This window comes from Lathamus discolor, chromosome 4 (genome assembly GCF_037157495.1).
Source record: "Lathamus discolor isolate bLatDis1 chromosome 4, bLatDis1.hap1, whole genome shotgun sequence".
NCBI classification, from domain to species: domain Eukaryota; kingdom Metazoa; phylum Chordata; class Aves; order Psittaciformes; family Psittacidae; genus Lathamus; species Lathamus discolor.
Window position 1 is genome coordinate 124103196 of NC_088887.1, and position 20077 is coordinate 124123272.

The window sequence follows — 20077 nt, forward strand, 5'->3', positions numbered from 1 at the left end:
TCCTGTTTCTCTTACCTCTAGGGCTGGGTCCGCTCTGTCCGATCCCAGAAGGAAGTTTTGTTCCTACACATAAATGATGGGAGTTCTCTGGAAAGCCTCCAGATCGTTGCTGATCCCAGCCTGGAAAACAGGTTGGTCTGTTTGCGATACCTGAGGAAATATGTGGTGATCTTGGTGGGGTCTGCTTAGGCCTCCTTTCCTCTTGCCAGTCACTCACCTGATCATAGGAAAGGCCCTTTGGCATTCTGGGCTTTCTGGATGTGTTTTTAGGATGGAGCATGTCCGGTTACTCTGTCTCCACTTAGCTGAGGCCTTGTGGTTCGGTATCTTGTCCTCTGAGATCAATTTGGAGCTCATTTTCTTAATAGCTGTAGCAGTGTGGTTGTTCTGGACTACTGCTGGGCTTGCTTGGATATCGCACAACATAGCCAGGGATAACCAGGAATAACTGTCCCTCAAGTTTTGGAAGGCTGTTGTTCTTTCAATAACTACCTCGGGGCAGCCTTGGTAGGCATAACCCCTAGATAGGCATGTCTGTTGTACTATAATAAAGTAATGCACTTGTTTTACAGCTTCATTTTGTTTGTTACTCTCAGTTGTTCTTTCGGCTGGGGTTGGGAGTTCTGGGATGATCCAGGAACCTTCATCATGTAACTTGAATGTTTAACTTCATTTCTCTATAAGCCTGGTTTGTCCCCACAAGAGCCCTTTGTCTCTTTTCCCCTTCCTTTTGTTCAACATTCCTAACTTGTCCTGAATTCTTCTTTAGCTTTGTGAATCTATTCACATTCCCACCTATGCATTTAATAAACTTTCAGTTCACGGATTAAGCCCTATGGCTGCAGTATCTCTTGTGATCTCAAGTGATCCAGCTACATGAACAGGAATCTCTCCTCTGAATGTTGTTGTCTGTGTATCTGAATATTGGTTTTCCTTGTTTTTTTAGGGACCTGACTTTTGGAAGCGCAGTGGAAGTGCAAGGGAAGCTGGTCAAAAGTCCTCATAAGATGCAAAACATGGAGCTGAAAGCTGAAACCATCCGCGTGGTGGGACCTTGTAATGCTTTGGTATGTCACTGCAGCAGGGGCCCAACTGGTAGGACCACTTTGGAAATGGATTTCAGAAGGTCCAAGTATGCTGCAAAGCGTGCTCAGACTGTAGTTTCTTTAAGTCTGATTGATCCTGCAGGCTTTGATTTGTCAGCAGTGTCTGTAGGGTACCTCAAGGGTGAAACATGGGATCACCATGAAAGCTCTTCTGGGGCAGAGCTGTTTCTATGTGGAAACTGGCACACATGCTAGCAGCTTGTCCCACCGTGAAGCACTTGCTGTGCCAGGTGGTTCACCTGATTCAGTCTGGCTGGGATGTGAATTGGAAAAGCAGTGGGACTGGCAAAACACTCCAGATTATGCAGGAGGAGGAACGTACTTGCCACAGGCATGTTTGGAACCGGTTTCCTTTGGCAGGAGCGAGATGGACTTCAAGAAGACTCAATGTCCAAAAGGGTGGAGCATTTCAGAACACTGCGTTCTTCTCTTGTGTTCATGGCTCTTGCTCTGCTGTAAGCATTATAAAATCCACAGAATAACTAGAAGATAGGTGAAAGCATCTGGTTCTTCCCTGTTGTGTAATGACAATTGAGTTTTAGTGGACAGAAATAGTATCCCATGAACAGTAATAAAACTAGACTGACTCCAAGTTCTCATCCTCTTATTTTTCTGTGCCTGTTTTCAGTTGTTCCCCCTGAAAATGAAGGAGAGGCACCCACTGGAGTATGTCCGACAGTTCCCTCACTTGCGATGCAGAAACAACACACTTGGCTCCCTCTTGAGAATCCGCAGTGAAGCAACTGCAAGCATCCACTCATTCTTCCAGGTACTCCCCTCTGTACTGAGCTTAGCTTTAAAACACTCCCCCAGTCTGGCTTCATGGGAGCACACTGGGAGGGAGGGAATGCGTTATCCTGACTGCAGGGTATGGATTCAGCTTTGAGGGCAACAGCACAAGAAGGACGTGGAGCTGCTGGAGCTAGTCCTGAGTAGGCCATGGAGATGCTGTGAGGGCTGGAGCAGCTCTGCTCTGGAGCCAGGCTGAGAGAGCTGGGCTGGGGCAGCCTGGACAAGAGAAGGCTCCTGAAGGGGAGACCTGAGAGCAGCTCCAGTGCCTAAAGGGGCTGCAGGAAACCTAGAGAGGGGCTTGGGACAAGTGCCAGTAGGGCCAGGCTAAGGGGAATGGCTTTAACCTGCCAGAGGGGAGACTGAGATGAGCTCTTAGGCAGAAGCTCTTCCCTGTGAGGGTGCTGAGGCGCTGGCACAGGGTACCCAGAGAAGCTGTGGCTGCCCCATCCCTGGCAGTGCTCAAGGCCAGGTTGGACACAGGGGCTTGGAGCAAGCTGCTCTAGTGGAAGGTGTCCCTGCCCGTGGCAGGGGTTAGGACTGGATGAGCTTTAAGGTCCCTTCCAACCCAAACCAGTCTGGGATTCTATGATTTTAGACATGGTGGTTTTCTTTGTAGGCTTGGGCCTGGCTCAGGGCTTGGCCACTGTGTTGCTTATGATCAGGTCAGCACATCTGCGGTCTTGTTAGCATCTTTCCACCCACTTCCTGTTAGTTATTTTATTCCTTTCACTAAGTTGCAACATACTTGCCCGTGAGTGTGTGTGGTCTGTGGAACACAACATAATACAGAGTTGTTGAACCCATCCTCTGCGGTGACCTTAGTCCTTGGATAAAAGCCTCATCCCACACAGGAAAATCTGTAATGCAAGAAGGCTCTGACAAACTGACTTGGAGCTTCACACTTTTCTTCTCAGTTCTTACCTTTCTGTTACTGGGTTACAAGTCTGTATGAATGCTGTTGGCTGAGACTTGGAGACTCCTGTTTTGATGTATTACAGACTGATGGGTGGGAAGCACCTGTGTTTTATGAATGTGTCTCATTCAACTTGTGGGCATGGCACAGGCTTTGTGCAGGTGGTGGGGCAGCAAATGAACTCCACAGATATGGTATAGAGAGAGTGTGATTCTTTGTGTGAGTAGATAAAGGTAGCAATTCCTCTAGCACACCTGAGCTCTTTCTTTTAAAGCTGTTGATTGAAATCATCACATCCTAGACTAGTTTGGGTTGGAAGGGACCTTAAAGCACATTCATTCCCAACCCCTGCCACAGGCAGGGACACCTTCCACTAGAGCAGCTTGCTCCAAGCCCCTGTGTCCAACCTGGCCTTGAACACTGCCAGGGATGGGGCAGCCACAGCTTCTCTGGGCACCCTGTGCCAGCACCTCAACACCCTCACAGGGGAGAGCTTCTGCCTAAGAGCTCATCTCAGTCTCCCCTCTGGCAGGTTAAAGCCATTCCCCTTGGCCTGTCCCTACAGGCCCTTGTCCAAAGCCGCACTCCAGGTTTCGTGCAGCCCCTTTAGGCACTGGAGCTGCTCTAAGGTCTCCCCTTCAGGAGCCTTCTCTTGTCCAGGCTGCCCCAGCCCAGCTCTCTCAGCCTGGCTCCAGAGCAGAGCTGCTCCAGCCCTTGCAGCATCTCCATGGCCTCCTCTGGACTTGCTCCAACAACTCCATGTCCTTCTTGTGCTGCTGCCCCAGAGCTGGATCAGGACTGCGGGGGACGCTCCCCAGAGTGCAGCAGAGGGGGAGAATCTCCTTCTTCGACCTGCTTCTCATGCTCCTTTTGATGCATGTTTTAGTTTAGATCAACTGGTTTTAGTTTGAGTGGAATCATATTAAGAGCTTTCTGATTAAAAATTTTCTGTGTCATGATTAGTCCATCCTGAGTAATGTGAAAATCATTGGGGTTCATTTTCTGGTCCCAAATATGTTTGTACATGTCTCCTGCAGTGGCAAAGAAGGCTTGCTTGCTCTAGAAGTTAATGTGTGTGGAACTGGATGGTATTTGGAAGACTTATGCAATTTTAATTTTACTTTTCTAATAGAATAAGCATGTCAGGTAAAGCTGCTGTTGTTTCAGCGTTGTGCCAGCTGGAAGTTCACAAGCCAGCTCTATTGGGAAGCAGTCTTTACTGGTGTGGAGCCACTTTGGGAAGCAGTCTTTACTGGTGTAGAGCCACTAGATGGCATCGCCTACAACCATTTGTGATTCCAAACATGGGCAGGGAAGGCAGCCCAGATAAAGCATCTTGCTGTGACAGAGACTTTACTTCAAATTAATTCCTGTTCTAACTGTGACATACCTTCCTCTTCAAGACACTCAAGAGCTGAGCAGCATTAAGATATGTAAAGTATCATTAATTTAGCAGCAACAAATGCACTAAAGTTATACTTAAAGGGATGAGGAAGATTTGGTACCTGACCTGATATTTGCAGTTACTTCTGTCATGACTCTCCTCTCACAAGGAACATTTGTAGTTTGCTCCATTTCTGATGGAAGGAAAACTGCCTTTAAATTGCCACCTACCAAAACTGTGTGTCACCATCCCCAAAATGTTGCAGCGTCCAGCTTGTGTCAGAACATACCGTAACCAGGAAGTATAATCAGAATGGATTATACAAGGTGCAGAGAGGGACTCTTCATCGGGGACTGTAGTGATGGGACAAGGGGTGGTTGGTTCAAACTGAAACAGGAAAAGTTCAGATTAGATATAAAGAAGTTCTTTACTGCAAGGGTGGTGAGGCACTGGCACAGGGTGCCCAGAGAAGTGGTAAATGCTCCATCCCTGGCAGTGTTCAAGTCCAGGCTGGACAGAGCCTTGGGTGACATGGTCTAGTGTGAAGCATCCCAGCCCATGGCAGGGGGTTGGAACTGGATGATTTTAAGGTCCTTTCCAACCTAAACTATTCTGTGATTCTTTTGAGTGTTTTCACTGTGCAAAGCTGTGAAGAGCCTGATGCTGGAAGAAAATAAGTGGAGTTTTTTTTAATACACACTTGAAATTATCTAGATTCTCTGTAACTTGAGAAACATTTGTAGCCTATTCATTTCCATCAGTGAATGTCTAATGCCAAATGCCTTTGGTTTGAATGCTGAAGCCTAAAATGTCATCTTTAAATCTTCTCCTGAATCCTGTGGTCCGTGTGGGTAGGCACATTGCTCCTAGGCCCAGTGAAATAGTTGCCATGTGAATGGCAACCTCCACTTTGCGCTTCCACTGACTTCCAGGTTTGTCAGAACCAATAATGTGACTTGAATCATATTGAAGTCTTTTAGGAGCTTTTATAAGGGGAATTGTCCAGGAGTCCTTCTATGGGATTTTCATCTTTGAGACCTGTGCAGTTCACAGTCCTTTCCAAAGTGATCCAAAGGGGATCTTCTGTGTGAAATGTGCTTCTTTACAGCATCTCCTACCACTGTCTGAGGAATTTAGGCAATTTTCCAAACCTCGTGTACGGCTGGGAGGCCACATGAGCAGCAGATCTCTGGAGTATGCATGGAATTGTGGCAGAGACCTGGATTTCAATAAGCTGAAACCACCCTCCCCTGACAAAGCAAATAGTGCTGGCTCCAAAACTTGTAGGTGAGGAGCTTCTGCCAGGCACTGAGCAAGCCAAGGTCTTTCACCTGTAACCAAGGTAGCATAGAGCTGATGGCAGGGACTTTGCTCCCTCTTGTTGTGTTTTAGTACTTCCACAAAATGCATTGCCTGTCCTTATGAACTCTATAGTCCAAATTAGTTTTAGTTTGATTCTCAGGATGGGCAGTAAATACTGCTCCTGTCTTTCCAGCCTTTTAACTAGCTGATGGTAAGGACCAGGACCATGTGAGTGGTCAGTTTGTATGAATCTGGTACAAGCTGTGAAACTAGGGCTTTAAAAACATTTCCATTTTACCAGTATTTTGAGTAAATAGACAGTGGGTTATGTTACATCATTGCCTGTGTCATGGTAATGCTGGCACACCCTGATTTTAAAGGGCTTCCCTTGTTACAATGGTGCAAGAGAGAAGAACAAATCCCTTGTTCACAGCTGAAATCAGGTTGTTCTAGGTTCTTGTTTGCCTTGACATGCACAGGTATGATCGTGCTCCAGCAGTAATCTCTGGAGGGACATTAAGTCAGGAAGGTGATGGTCAGCAGAGTTCTGTTCCTGGTTTTGCCTCTTAACATGCTGTGGGACTGTCTGAGGTCAGCTTGATGTACCCATACACTGAAAATTGGGTTGCAGCTGGTATAAAAGCCATAGTTGCACTACAGACAAACACAGAGAGTAGGGGCTCTTTCCTCATACAGCCTTGGAGGCCTCTGCTGAATCTATGAACTATTACATGAATGTGTAATTACTTCTCCAGGTACCTAAAATATGACCAAGCCAGGGTATAACCTGTCTCTCAAAATCAGTTTGACTTCATTATCTCTGATGGTGTGAGGTGGAATTGACATTTTCATGGTGGTTGGGTGTTCTTAAGGCCTCTTTCCTATGCAGTGTTGCCTAACACACTTGATCATTTCTCTTAGTGGAGGACACTACAAGAGTATCCTCTGCCTAACCACCATCTTCCAAAAATGTGGAAGAAACTGAAGTATTGAGGCCATAGGGGTGAATTTGATGGAAACTGCCCAAAAATATAATATTACTGGAGGAGGCGAGAAGAAATGGGAATGAAGTGGAGATGGGCAGTTGCAAAAACCCCATACTAATGACATATATCTCACTTCTTTATGAAACATGGAAGAAAAAGCACAAGTAGTAAACATGGATTTGTACATCGTGCTAGTATTTAGGTAGTCCTCTGTCCATGAAGGCAGAACTTGCCTGAGAGAGCAGATATTCTGTCCTGGTTGGGGTCTGATAGCTGAGTTTTCCCTGGTTGGGATCCGATAGCTGAGTTTTGATGGGTGCTGGTTGATGCCATCCTTGAATTTGGTATCTTTAACATGTTCTGTCTGTTTCAGGACAATGGCTACGTGCATATCCATACCCCCATAATTACATCAAATGATTGTGAAGGTGCTGGAGAACTCTTTCAAATTGGGGTAAGTTGGTTTGGTTGGTTGTTTGGTTTGATTTTTGTTTGCAAAGCAGTTCTGGAGTCACTGAAGGCTGGAAGAAAGGTTTGTCTTTGCAAAACTTCTCCTTTATGTACTCCTGTGAATATATCTTTAACATAGCAGTCCTTTGCTTCTACTAATAATTTAGAGTTAAACAGATACATTACTTTATATTCTTGTTGTTATTGCTGGTTTGGACATTACTCAGCACCTTTTGCAGTGATGAAGTTTTTCTGTCCCTGGTACTGTGGAGAAGTTTCCAGCAGAGAATAACAGAGGGAGGTGGAACATCTTATTAAGCAGAAAGATGTGATTATAAGAGGCCAAGAGATGGGATGGGGCATTCAGGACAGCCCATGACAAAGATTTCTTAGCTTTTTAATGAAGGCTATAATTCATTATAACTCCTTAAAGTCAGCGATACCTAAACCCCCTTGCGCAAAGAATCATAGAATGGTTTGGGTTGGAAGGGACCTTCAAATCTCATCTAATCCAGCTCCCCTGCAGTGAGCAGGAATATCTTCAACTGGATCAGGTTGCCACCTGTGTATCTATTCCTACATGCTACTCCTGTTGCATGTTAGGACTCTCCCTCAACATTGCCAAGTCACCCCATCCATCCACCTAAGTACTGCCACAGTCTGTCATTATACACAGTACTTCACATCCTGGTTCAAAACCTCCCATGAAACTTAAATCCAACTAAACCACAAAGATCTTCCCCACAGGCCTCTCATGATTCCTAACCCCTGCTTCCATGAATCTTAAGAAATTCCATCTGCCTTTTATACTTGTGTATTTGAAATTCACTCATCTGTCTCAAACAATTACACCCATTGCCACTTATGCTTATTGGCTCCAGCCTTGCTGGTGAATCATCTGTAAGCAAAAGAAAGTGTTGAGGTAGCAGTTGCTTGTTGCAGGATCGTGTCTTCCACTCTGCAGACAAAAAGCCTCCATGTGCTGGCTCTTCAGGATCTCAAGGTCTAACCTGTGCTGCTAGTGATTCCCTTCCAGCCCAGCTCAGCTTTTTGCTTGCTGGGACAATAAGAGTTTGATTAGCTAAATTGTTCCTGGTTTAATTGAGATCCCTTAAAGCTACCAAAGGTTTGTTCCAGGCTGTTGCATGTAAATTAAGATGTGAAAACAAGTGAGAGTTAATGATGAGAACATTATACAATTTGCAGCTGTACATGTATTACGTCTTTGGTACAAATTGTATCCACTTGAAAGCTGTAGAGGATGCAGGACTACAGCGTAGGTGGCTGGTGGTAACAGAAGCACTGATGCACATGTTGATTGAGGTGCTAAATTGTTAGTCTGGAACTTGTATAAGATGTATTATAATAAAAACTTGTATAAACTGCATTAAATAGGCAGTTAAAGGCAAATACCTTGCTCTTTCTCAGTGTGATTGCATAGGCGTAAGTAATACCTGTCTTGGAGAAATCCAGTGATGGCTATACTTGAGAGGTGTCAAGCCGGATCTTGTTAAATGTCCTATACCCCAAAGAAAAGGCTTCAGAAACCCACTTGCTTTCTGGAAGTGTAAAGTTCTCCCCGATTTCCTGTTTCTTCTTTAAGTACCACTTCATTGTCTGGCCTAGTTTAGGACTTGGGTTTGTTTCTACAGAGCTCTGTTGGAGTTGGTCTTGGCTAGCAGAGACCAAGACCACTTCACAGTGACGCTGCTTCTTGACAGTGGAATCTGGGGAAGATTAAGCCTGCTTTAGGCCATGCATGTGAGGCTGTCAGATATAAAAAGAAGGATGACAGAAGGGTGCCAGACATAAAAATAAGGGTGTGGTATTTGCAGCAAGCCCAGAATCTTTATATGCTTTAAATCAAACCAACCATCACGACGTTCCCCATCTGCTGTGTTTAGTCACTTTTAAACTAGCCCTTAGTTCCCTGCTTGAACAGACCAAGGAACAAAGTAAGTTCCTGTTCCTCTTATATTTGAGCAGTAGCCAAGAATTATGGTGAAAGCCACCTGCATATTACATTCTTCATCTTAATAAATGTTTAAATCCTCTACTTCAAGTTTTAAGACCTATTCTCCAGTTGCAACTTAGAATATAAATTGGTATCCTATTGCTCCTGAACTTACAGTAGTTCTAATACACCTGCTACTTACAGGTTGGTTTTTCTGCTTTGATTTATGTGTATAAAAGTGATAAATCTCCCCAGTTTTCCTGCCCTGCTGCCAGTGGAATAAGGTGAAAACTTTGGCTGAGGAGCCTTTAGGACCCAAGCAGAGGCTGCTTTTGCACTCGCTGTGAACCACTGCCTTTTAATAGCTGCTTTCTCTTGAGTGGCACAATTGTAATCCTCTGACTAATGTCTGAGGGCTGCTCAGGCCCCTGCATTCCTTGGAAATGGTGGAAAGTGAAGAGGAATCTGTTTTTACATGAGACATGAAAAGATGGGGTGGAAAAGTATCTTAAGTTAGAAGGAAAAGGCTTTCTGAAGGCCTGTGATCTCTTAATCCTGTAGGATTTGTGTTTGTTTATATGTTCAGCTTCCTTATTATCTTTGTTTGGTTTGGGGTGTACTGATTAGTCTGCGCATAGCTTTGGCTGGGATGTTCCCATACTAGGGCTTGGACTGCGGGAGAATCCCTTCTCTATCTGCTGGGCAAATCAACTCAGCTAAACACTTCTATCATGTAACAGTGAAAAGAGGGTGGTAAGCAGAGGAGATATGAAAAGAGAAATCAATCATAAGAACTCCAAAGACATCTTTTACAATTGAGGCTTTCTACACCTGTAAAGTGTAGGTTTGAGGAGACACCACCGCAAGTGGTCAGCCAGGCAGCCCCTATCCCACATGGAGAACATCAGCAGCACCAACCTGTGGATTTCTGCACCTTGGATGGTCCCTGCCTTTGGGGGAACCTTGGAAGGGAGGGTAGCATCTTGCTTGTGCTGCCCTCTTTAAAGTATGTACTAAAGTAAATGTACTGAAAACACCAAAAGAGCTTTGAATATTGAAAGCTGGGTTGTAGTGGAATGAGGGGGAATGTAGATCAGCAGGGTGAGACAGTCCTTTGAATTAAATCTGAGTTAGTTCCTCTGTACCAGTAGTCTCAGCACTTCAGGGCAGATTCTTTCCTTCCTTCTTTTTTCCTCCTTCTGAAGTCTAAAATTCTTTGCAGCTTTGTATGGTGCAAGAAACTCTACCCAGTCACCTTCTGGGGCTGCTTCCTAGGAAATCTGCCTTTCCTTTGTGACCCAGCTGCATGTCTGTGCCCTGCTATTTTCGGTAGCCTCCCACTCTGTCTGCAGTGTTGAAGGCTCCCTGTTTTCTGGGTCTTTTGCTCTGTCTTTTCCACTTTGCTCCCTGGAAAGTTTCCTTGTTTGACTGTCCTCAGCTGCTGTGGAGAAGTGGAAGCTCCTCTGTACTCCAAGGAGAAGTCTTTCTGGCCCAGGACACTCCAGCTCGTGTGAAGAGGCCCTGGACAGCCACTTTCCCTGCTGCTTCAATGCAGCCTTTTAGAAGAACTCAGCATGCATTGAGTTACCAAGTACAACAGCTCTGTTGGCATTCATGGCTCTTTAAAATAGGTCTCACATGTGTTTTGTATTGCCTGTGGCTGTATTCCTTCCTCAGGGCATTGCTGTGTGCCTAAGAACTGCTACACTCTACCTGTTGCCTCCAGTAGAGAGTATGTGCTCTGTAGTAGTCTTGTCTCTTACCTCACACATAACTCATTATCTGGGTGCTGTTTAACTTTATCCAGGGGCTGTATCAGATGATTTCCTTATTTGAAAGGATCATCATCATAGAATCACAGAATGTTTTTTGTTGGAAGGGACCTTAAAGCTCATCCAGCTCCAACCCTTGCCATGGGCAGGGACGCCTTCCCCTAGAGCAGCTTGCTCCAAGCCCCTGTGTCCAACCTGGCCTTGAACACTGCCAGGGACAAGGCAGCCACAGCTTCTCTGGGCACCCTGTGCCAGCGCCTCAGCAGCCTCACAGGGAAGAGCTTCTGCCTAAGAGCTCATCTCAGTCTCCCCTCGGGCAGGTTCAAGCCATTCCCCTTGGCCTGTCCCTACAGGCCCTTGTCCCAAGCCCCTTTCCAGCTTTCCTGCAGCCCCTTTAGGCACTGGAGCTGCTCTCAGGTCTCCCCTTCAGGAGCCTTCTCTTGTCCAGGCTGCCCCAGCCCAGCTCTCTCAGCCTGGCTCCAGAGCAGAGCTGCTCCAGCCCTTGCAGCATCTCCATGGCCTCCTCTGGACTTGCTCCAACACCTCCATGTCCCACTTGTGCTGTTGCCCCAGAGCTGGATCAGGACTGTGGGGGGGACGGAGGGTGTCTTCTGAGAGTGCAGCAGAGGGGCAGAATCCCCTCCCTCAATGTGCCATTCACACTCTGGGGATGCAGCCCATACAGTTAAGGATACTTGCCTGGATGTTTTTTTCATGTTTACAGTTATTATTCTTCTCTACAATCTAGGGAGTATGCGGTGTTTGGCTTTTGGGATTGTTTTTTCTACCTTCTCACAGGAGAGAATGTAAATGTTTCTCGATACCTGAAGGGTTCAGGTTCATGGTTGTGCCTACTGTGGCACCAGAGATACGAGTCTGCTGCAAAAGATGCAGGCAGCATCTACTGTTCCTTTGGTACTGCTGAAATAGCCTTGTCAACACCAAGAAAGGATCTCCTGGGGAGAATCATAGTTAAAGGCAGCAGTATTGGCGTCTGTCAGGTGTTTTCCCCTTTAGAGACGTGTCACAGCCTGGGAGGCAGCCAGGCCCTGGGAGACAAGGACGTCAGAGAGGTGCTCAGCAGGGAGCAGGGTAAGCTGGAGCTGAGCTGAGGGCAGTGCTCTTGTATTTCTAGCTCTCTCACTTTCTGCTCACTTCTATCTTGTTCATCTCTATCTGTAATTACAGTCCATATTTGAGGTGTTTGTCTCAGCAGAACCAGCTGCTGTTGCCCAGTGCAAGTCCATCTGACTGGGATTAGGACTGAATTGGAAGGAGGACTTCTTGGAAGTCATGAATTTTGCAGTGGTTATCTAAAGAGGAAAACCCAAACATGTTTACAATGGGACATCACAGGGGGGCAGGTCCGGATTGAAGATGTGGTGCTGTGAAGCTGCAGCAGGATGGTGGTGTGGGCCTGGGTTAGAGCTACAGCAGTGATTTCTATGGGCTTTTCAAATCGTCTCTGATCCCTTCATGTGTTTAGCTTGCATCGAGTGAAAGACAGAATCAAATGGTTCATACCTTCCCAAAGCTAATTGCCTCTAGCAAATGGTAGTACAAGACTGACATCAAAGGGAATCATCTTAAATGAAATCATTAGCCATTTGAGGAGATGGAGAACAAAACAGGTACTAAATCCAGTCATTCTTGTATTTAGAATGAGAATGAGCTTTTGATGTTGATGTTGATTCCTAGTGTGTTTGTAGCATGTTTATTCTAAAACGCCAAAATGTTTCATAGTAATTCCCCCTCCCTCTTTCCCCATTGTTTTTTGGGTCATTTTTGACTACGGAATGGAGAGAACTTCAAACACATTATTCCCCCCAATCATTTATCAGATAGGTATTTTGTGGTTGGGAAGTGGGAGAAAAGTCCATCAAATTGAAATAAAGGCATCACAATGTTGTCACTTTGTTTTGCTTATCATGGACATGAAAAACAATCTCAGAGTCAGCAGTGAAGGGATAGCATCACTTACTATTTATCTTCTACCAGTGGTTATGGTTGTGTATAATGACGAAACATGCTTGATCTAGAAGGCTGAGCATAAACCTGGGGCACAGGCACTTGAAAACAGGGTCCTAATTCTGTGCTTCAGTGTGTGAAGTTGATTACAGGATACCTCCTTGCTGAAGGGGTCCCTTCTGAAGGAAAAGGGACTTACTTCATTCTCCCTGCATAGCAAATGGATTGTCTTGCAGCTCGCAACCCCTGTTCATCAAGCTTTCTGTCTCCAAATGAGGGAGAGGAAGTGGGCAGTTGTGGAGAGGCGATTGGATGGTGATGGGGAAATAACGTTCGCCTTCTCTTCACTCTTCATCTTCTCTTGGAAGCCATCTAGGAGCTGCTCGCAAAGCAGATTCGCATCTGGGATCTCTCAGTGGCCTCTCAAACTGGCTGCAGTTTCTAAGCCCAGTTGAGCTCTAGACTTTCTCACACTCTTCCTTCAGTCCCTCGCTGTTGTGTCTGTTTTCCTTCTCCCTCCCCGAGATTCCATCTGATTTGGAGAATGAAAAATGACACAAAGTCATTATAAATAAACCAAGCCCCAGCTCCTGCAGACAGCTGTATCCTGTTTGTGGATTTGCGGGGAAGCGTGGAGATTTCATGGCTGATCCCTTCTGTTCTTTTCCTGCTCCCAGTCTGCCTCTTTCTCCTTGTTTAGAAGTTGCATCCTACAGGATTAGGTGGGATTTTTCATTGGTGGAATGAGGAATGCAGCAAAGCTAAATTGGCAATAGGAGGAGCTGGAAGGGTACATAGCTCTCTCTAGTGCTCTGGCCATGGCTCTGGGGCTGTGGCATGTGGATCTTTGTATGATTATTAATATCCTTATTGTTTTTGAGCAAATACTCTGGGTTTATTTGAAGAAAACAATAGGGGCCTGTTTCTGCATCCTTGGAATTTGTTCTTTGGGGTTTTTTAGAGCCGCAAAACCTATGAAACAAAGGAAGGAAGCCACAGATCGTCATATTTTCATTGATCTCTGTGGAACAAAGCAAGCTTGTTCTTCCCTCTAGTGTGATGCTATGATGCCTTGTGATATGAAGGCCTTGGCAGTCTCTGTTTTATCTTTGAGGGGAGCTGCAGCGCTCTTTGAGAACAAAAGCAACACCTTCAGACTCTTTGGGGAAAATGGCAGGTTGTAGAATATCAAAGGCTGGCAAACAAGCTGTGAGGGTAGTGAGGTACTGGCACAGGTTGCCCAAAGAAGTGGTGGATGCTTCATTCCTTGCAGTGCTCAGTGCCAGGTTGGACAGAGCCTTGGGCAGCGTGGTCTAGTTTGAGGTGTCCTTGCCCATGGCAGGGACTTGAAACTGGATGATCTTAAGGTCCTTTCCAACCCAAACCATTCTGTGATTCTATGAAACAAGCCTGAGCTTAGCAGCATCCCTGTAACTAAGTTGGGGAGTTGAGTGGCTGGAGGTAGTGCAATGCTTAGCTGAGCTAGTAACACTCAGCATAACTCCTAAGAAGTACGCATTGGAAACTGGGTGTTTGAGACCTCACCTGGAGCATTGTGTGCAGTTCTGGTGTCCTCAGCATAAAAAGGACATGGAACTGCTGGAACAAGTCCCGAGGAGGCCACGAGGATGATCAGGGGCTGGAGCACCTCCCGTATGAAGACAGGCTGAGGAAGTTGGGGCTGTTCAGCCTGGAGAAGAGAAGCTGCATGGGGACCTAATAGCAGCCTTCCAGTATCTGAAGGGGGCCTATAAGGATGCTGGGGAGGGACTCTTCATCAGGGACTGTAGTGACAGGACAAGGGGTAACGGGTTCAAACTGACACAGGGGAAGTTTAGATTGGATATAAGGAGGAAATTCTTTCCTGTGAGGGTGGTGAGGCACTGGAATGGGTTGCCCAGGGAGGTTGTGAGTGCTCCATCCCTGGCAGTGTTCAGGGCGAGTTTGGACAGAGCCTTGGGTGGGATGGTTTAGTGTGAGGTGTCCCTGCCTATGGCAGGGAGGTTGGAACTGGATGATCTTGAGGTCCTTTCCAACCCTAACTATTCTATGATTCTATTTCAGACTTATCTCAGAGGAAAGGATTCATCAAATTAGCTTTGAAATTTCTGTCTTGCTCCTGAACTTTTGACTCTTCCAGAGCTTAGGGATGATACTGAAATACAGAAAAAGCTGAAGCAAAAATCTCATTTATCTTCATGGTTTTTTAAAAGTCACAAAGCTGTGACCTCTAAAGAGCATCTCATCCATCTCACTGTGCTCAGACAGGCAGCTAGAGCAAGTTGCCCAGTACTCTGTGCTGTTAAGTTTTGAATGTCTCCTGAGTTGGAGACTTCACAGCCTCTCTGGGCAGCCTGTTCTAGTGTCTGACTGCCCTCACAGCAAATGAAAAAGGCTTATTCTTGTTTTCAGATGAAATGTCATGTATCTCTTTAAAAAATCACTGCCTCTTGTCCTATCAGTGAGCACAGCTGAGATGAGTCTGGTTCTATCTTCAGTCCCTTCCATCAGGTATTTATGCACAAGGATAAGGTCCCCCGAGAGCCTTCTATTCTCCAGGCTCAATAGTCCCAGAGCTTTCTCAGCCTGTCCTCATATGGAAGATTCTCCCATCCATTAAGCATCTTCTTTTGGTCCTTTGCTGGACTCACTCCAGTATGTCCATGTCCCTCTTGTACTGGGGAAGCAAGCACTTCAGCCAGTGATCTTCTTGAGCCACTAGTGCTGTGCAGAGGGGACGGATCCCCTCCTTTGCACTGCCATGTAGATGAGGTCTGTAGTGCCATGGGTTAGTGGTGGTCTTGGCAGTGCTGGGGAATGGTTGGACTTGATCTTAAAGATCTTTTCCAACCTAGTTGATTCTATGATTCCATTTGCCATGTGTGCTCTTCACTGTCTTGTGGTCAGCTTGGTTCTGGCAGGGAGATGGTGAAGCTCAGTCCTTACATTCAAATTACTTTTAAGGTGCTTGACACGGAGGTCTTTTTTTTTTTTTTTCTTTTGTGTCTGTAAATCAAAACCCCAAAATATACCATTCCTTTAAAGGCACTTTGGTTTTTAGGTTTTTTTCACCATGAAACAAGCAACTTGCTACATTTTCCATTACTCCCTGGTTTTTATGCTGAAAATATCTGGTGATCTGAAAAAAAAAACCATGCAAAAGCCAACATGAAACGTAGTTTGTTCTTCAGTGCCTGTGTGATGTGTAAGCTGTGATGGTTCCAACTCCATATTGTCTCAGTTCTGCTTTTCTTGAAGCCTGAATAACAAGTCTAAAGAGGATATTGCATTCCTTTTTCTTTGTTCTGATTACTCTTTGTCTTTTTGCAATGGAAACAAATTCAGTTGCCCATGAAAAGGAAATAACAGTGGTTTGAAAATTCTTTGCTAAAAGCCAAGGCACCTGATGTGGAAAATACTCCTCCATTTTATCATCAGACTTGAAACTGGATTTTGAAGGCAATGCTGTGTGAAGCTTCAAACTTCAACATGATAGAGATTTCTCTCTTCCCGCTCACTGTTTATCTTATCATAGAACACTTTAGGTTGGAAGGGATCTTCAAAGTTCATCTAGTCCAACCCCACTGCAGTGGGCAAGGAGATCTTCAATTAGAGCAACTTAGATCAGGTTGCCCATCTTGGGAGGAATGAGTGAAAATCACTGCTTATGTTTGGAGACCAGGTTGATAGGATGGCATCTTTTTTGTTGCTGGGTAAAATGTTCTTCATCATGTGTTTCATAGGGATTTTCATTTTGTATATCTGCATTTCCCAAAAACATGGGATATAGTTTCTTCACCTGTTCCCAAACCCCTAGGTAGAGATGGAGCCCTTAGCTACGTAGTTGCTGTTCAGCCTGGAGAAGAGAAGGCTACATGGAGATATCAGAGCAGCCTTCCAGTATCTGAAGGGGGCCTATAAGGATGCTGGGGAGGGACTCTTCATTAGGGACTGTAGTGATAGGACAAGGGGTAATGGGTTCAAACAGAAACAGGGGAAGTTCAGGTTGGAGGTAAGTAGTTCTTTACTGTGAGGGTGCTGAGGCACTGGAATGGGTTGCCCAAGGAAGCTGTGAATGCTCCATCCCTGGCGGTGTTCAAGGCCAGGTTGGACAGAGCCTTGGGTGCCATGGTTTAGTGTGAGGTGCCCCTGCCCATGGCAGGGGGGTTGGGACTTGATGATTTTGAGGTCCTTTCCAACCCTAGCTATTCTATGATTCTATGTGTGTTACTTTACAAGGGAGCCAAAAATCAGAGGCTGCTCTAGAAAATCTTAATTTCTACCACATCTGTTCTCATCCCTGATTGTAAAATGGTCAATATAGAATCACAGAGTGGCTTTGGTTGAAAGGGACCTTAAAGCTCATCCAGTTCCAACCCCTGCCATGGGCAGGGACACCTTCCACTAGAGCAGCTTGCTCCAAGCCCCTGTGTCCAACTTGGCCTTGAACACTGCCAGGGATGGGGCAGCCACAGCTTCTCTGGGCACCCTGTCCTTCCTGACATTTTATATTTGTTATCTCTTACTTTTCTACAATGGCTTTTCTAATTCAGCTCATCCATGGTCAAACACAGAAGTTACACCATTCCTTGAGTAAGATTCAGAGCTCCTGACATACCCACGTGTGAAGGTGAGAGGTGAAGAGCTGTAGATTCTCTTAGCTTTGTATGAACTCTGTGCTGCCCACAAAGTTATGGGGAAACACTAAACTCTATGAAGCTGTGTTGTATTAGGTTACTTCCCAGTCATCTGAACAGATATACCTGGGGATCCAGTTTACAATCCCTATTAGTTTGAGAAACGTATGAAAGAGCTGTGTACCCTCCCTCTGTGCTTATGTGTCCAAGCTTTGCTGGTGACACTGGGGGTACGTGCTACAGTTCGCAAACCTGTTCTGCAAGTTGTTGTGATGCCCACAACCTATGTCCTTATGAGTCATTGAAAGTGGAAGTGGGAGCTGTGGTGTTTCCCACTTAAAATAGGCTTTTCATTACATAGACACATCATTGTGTGGGACATAGAGAAGTCCTGAGGAATGCTTTATCTTGATGTGTTTTGCTTGAGAAGATTTTAGAGCCAGTCTGAGCAAAGAGGGGGAGTGTTGAGTTGTGACCTCCCACACTGTTGGATTCCATCTCAGCATTGTTTGGGTTGAATCTCATGGAATTTCCGGAGAGAAAATAGGAGAAATAAACCAGGAGCTGTGATTTTTAATGAAACCCTGATGGGCTGACTTCTTGTTCATTGGTTTGACTTACAGGTGGCAAATGAGGCAAAGGAATCTGCAGAAAAGACCCATTTCTTCAATGTGCCTGCTTTCCTGACTGTTTCTGGCCAGCTCCATTTGGAAGTGATGGCAGGGTGAGTAGAATGAGAAGGTTTTAGCTTGATCTGAGGGATCTTCCTGATTTTGTCCCATTGATACCCATTAGATAACTGCCCCATGTGTGCCAGAAACCAGTAGAGCAGCAGTGGCTGGATGATGGTGTGAGAAGCAGGGCAAAATCAGACTGCTTTTTAATTCTGGTTTATGAACTAGATTTAAATACTAGGAGTCTCCTGCTTGCCATGAATTGGGAATATTGGATGGAAGCATAATCTTTATGGGAATGATTGTAGGACTGTTGCTAATCAGTGTAATACCTTAAATGTCTTTTTGCTATTGTTCATATCTGGCATGTCTCAGCAAGAAAAGCTCTTTCATTTTAGTTATCATGTTCCTTTCCCCTTTACTGTTTTTCTCCAAAGCTTCCTTTTTCTGTCTCCTTCAGTCTTCCTGCTGTGTTTCTTCCTTCTGCCAATTCTCATTTCTCCTGTTTCATGGCATTTTCACTTGATGCTTTATCACAGAATAGAATCATAGGATAGTTTGGTTTGGAAGAGACCTTAAAGCTCATTCAGTTCCAACCCCTGCCACGGATAAGGACAACTTCCACTGGAGCAGATAGCTCCAAGCCGCTGTATCCAACCTGGCATTGAGCATTGCCAGGGATGAGGTAGCCACAGTTTCTCTGGGCACCCTGTACAAGCACCTTACCACCCTTACAGTAAAGAACTTCTTCCTTATATCCAACCTGAACTTCCCCTGTTTCAGTCTGAACCCATCATCCCTCGTCCTATCACTGCAGACCCTGATGAAGAGGTTCTGATGAATGTTTCTTAACAGTCTTAGTGTTAACTGTGCGTCATATCCACTGTTGAGAACTAATGGGTTTTATTTAATCACTGCTGCGCAGTTCAATTGGCTGCTGGTAAATAGCTGCAGTTCAAAGTGTGAGTTTTGTGTAGAAATCAAAAGGTACAAATGTCTTCAGAAAGCTGTTTTCTGCCTGGCACTGTCCCAGACCACCTAGATGGTTATCATCTGCTGCCATGTTCCAGCTGAAGGTTCTCACTGGACAGGATGTTTAACATGTGGTGCCCTGGCTGCTGTGACTGAAGCACAGGTCACTTGACAGCAACAGGCTGATGCGTCATCTCAGCCATTAGCTGGGGAAAGCTAATGAGGAGGAGGTTTGTTTAACTGGAGGGTGGTGGAGTTTGTGTGTCCCTGAAAGAAGATGGGATGACATGGATTTGTACCTGTAGGATTTAATTGACTGATGAATGTTGTGACCTCTATTGAAAGATGTAATTCCACAAATCAAGTAAGTCTAAAGCAAAACTAGGGATAGTAATGATTAACTTGAAAAACAATCTCACTCTCATACATCAGTCTGTTCCCTCTAAATAGCACACAGCCTGCTCTGGGATGAAGGCTGAACTGGGCAGATGCAAGACCTGCCTGGTAAATGTATTTTCCATTGATAATCACTCAGGTGCACCTTGGCCTCTAAGGATAGGTAAAAATAAATCAATGCTCTTCAGTGTGCAGTACATGACATTAAGCTTTGTGTTCCTATTTTACAGTAGCGTGTTGTTCTTACAGGCATTTTAAATGGATCCAGTGCCATCTAAATATAGATGTGTTTATTCATAATGGCGTGTAAGTCTGTGAACCTGCTCCTTTATTTAAGCGCACTGAGTTGTTGACCCTATAGCTCAAGTGATATTGAATCCTTTCAATCTGCAAAAATAGATTAAGCTCGTCTAGATGCAGAAGCACCGTAGTGATGCATCACAGTATTAACTGATCTGAAGCCCTTCAGATCTGTGAAGGTTTTACCTGTGGTTATCAAATTGGGCCATACTCTGTGAATGGGATTCCTACATGATCAAAGGATGTAAGTGCATAATAGCAACCAGAGCTGCTTGGCGAATGAATGTGTTGTGATGGATGTGGGAGTCTTTCTGCCCCAAAACGGAAATATTTTGGTCTTCCCAATAAACAAAGCAGCCAAAACAGTGAAGATTTATGTGGTTTGGATTTGGTCCTGTGCAATTTACCCTTTGTTTTAGCCAGACAGAGTTTTTCCTGCCTAGAAGAGGAAATATTCTTTAGCTTAAATAG

The 20077-nt window shown here is 45.2% G+C and overlaps 1 protein-coding gene across 2 annotated transcripts in view; it reads left to right on the top strand.

Moving 5' to 3' along the window:
* NARS2 (asparaginyl-tRNA synthetase 2, mitochondrial) overlaps positions 1 to 20077 on the top strand; it is a 60581-nt gene that overhangs the window by 3653 nt on the left and 36851 nt on the right. For both annotated transcript variants that reach the window (XM_065678855.1, XM_065678856.1), the window contains exons 2-6: positions 22 to 131; positions 947 to 1067; positions 1735 to 1875; positions 6857 to 6937; positions 17888 to 17988. In XM_065678855.1, the coding sequence (XP_065534927.1) occupies positions 22 to 131; positions 947 to 1067; positions 1735 to 1875; positions 6857 to 6937; positions 17888 to 17988 (554 nt within the window). The remainder of the gene's footprint in view (positions 1 to 21; positions 132 to 946; positions 1068 to 1734; positions 1876 to 6856; positions 6938 to 17887; positions 17989 to 20077) is intronic.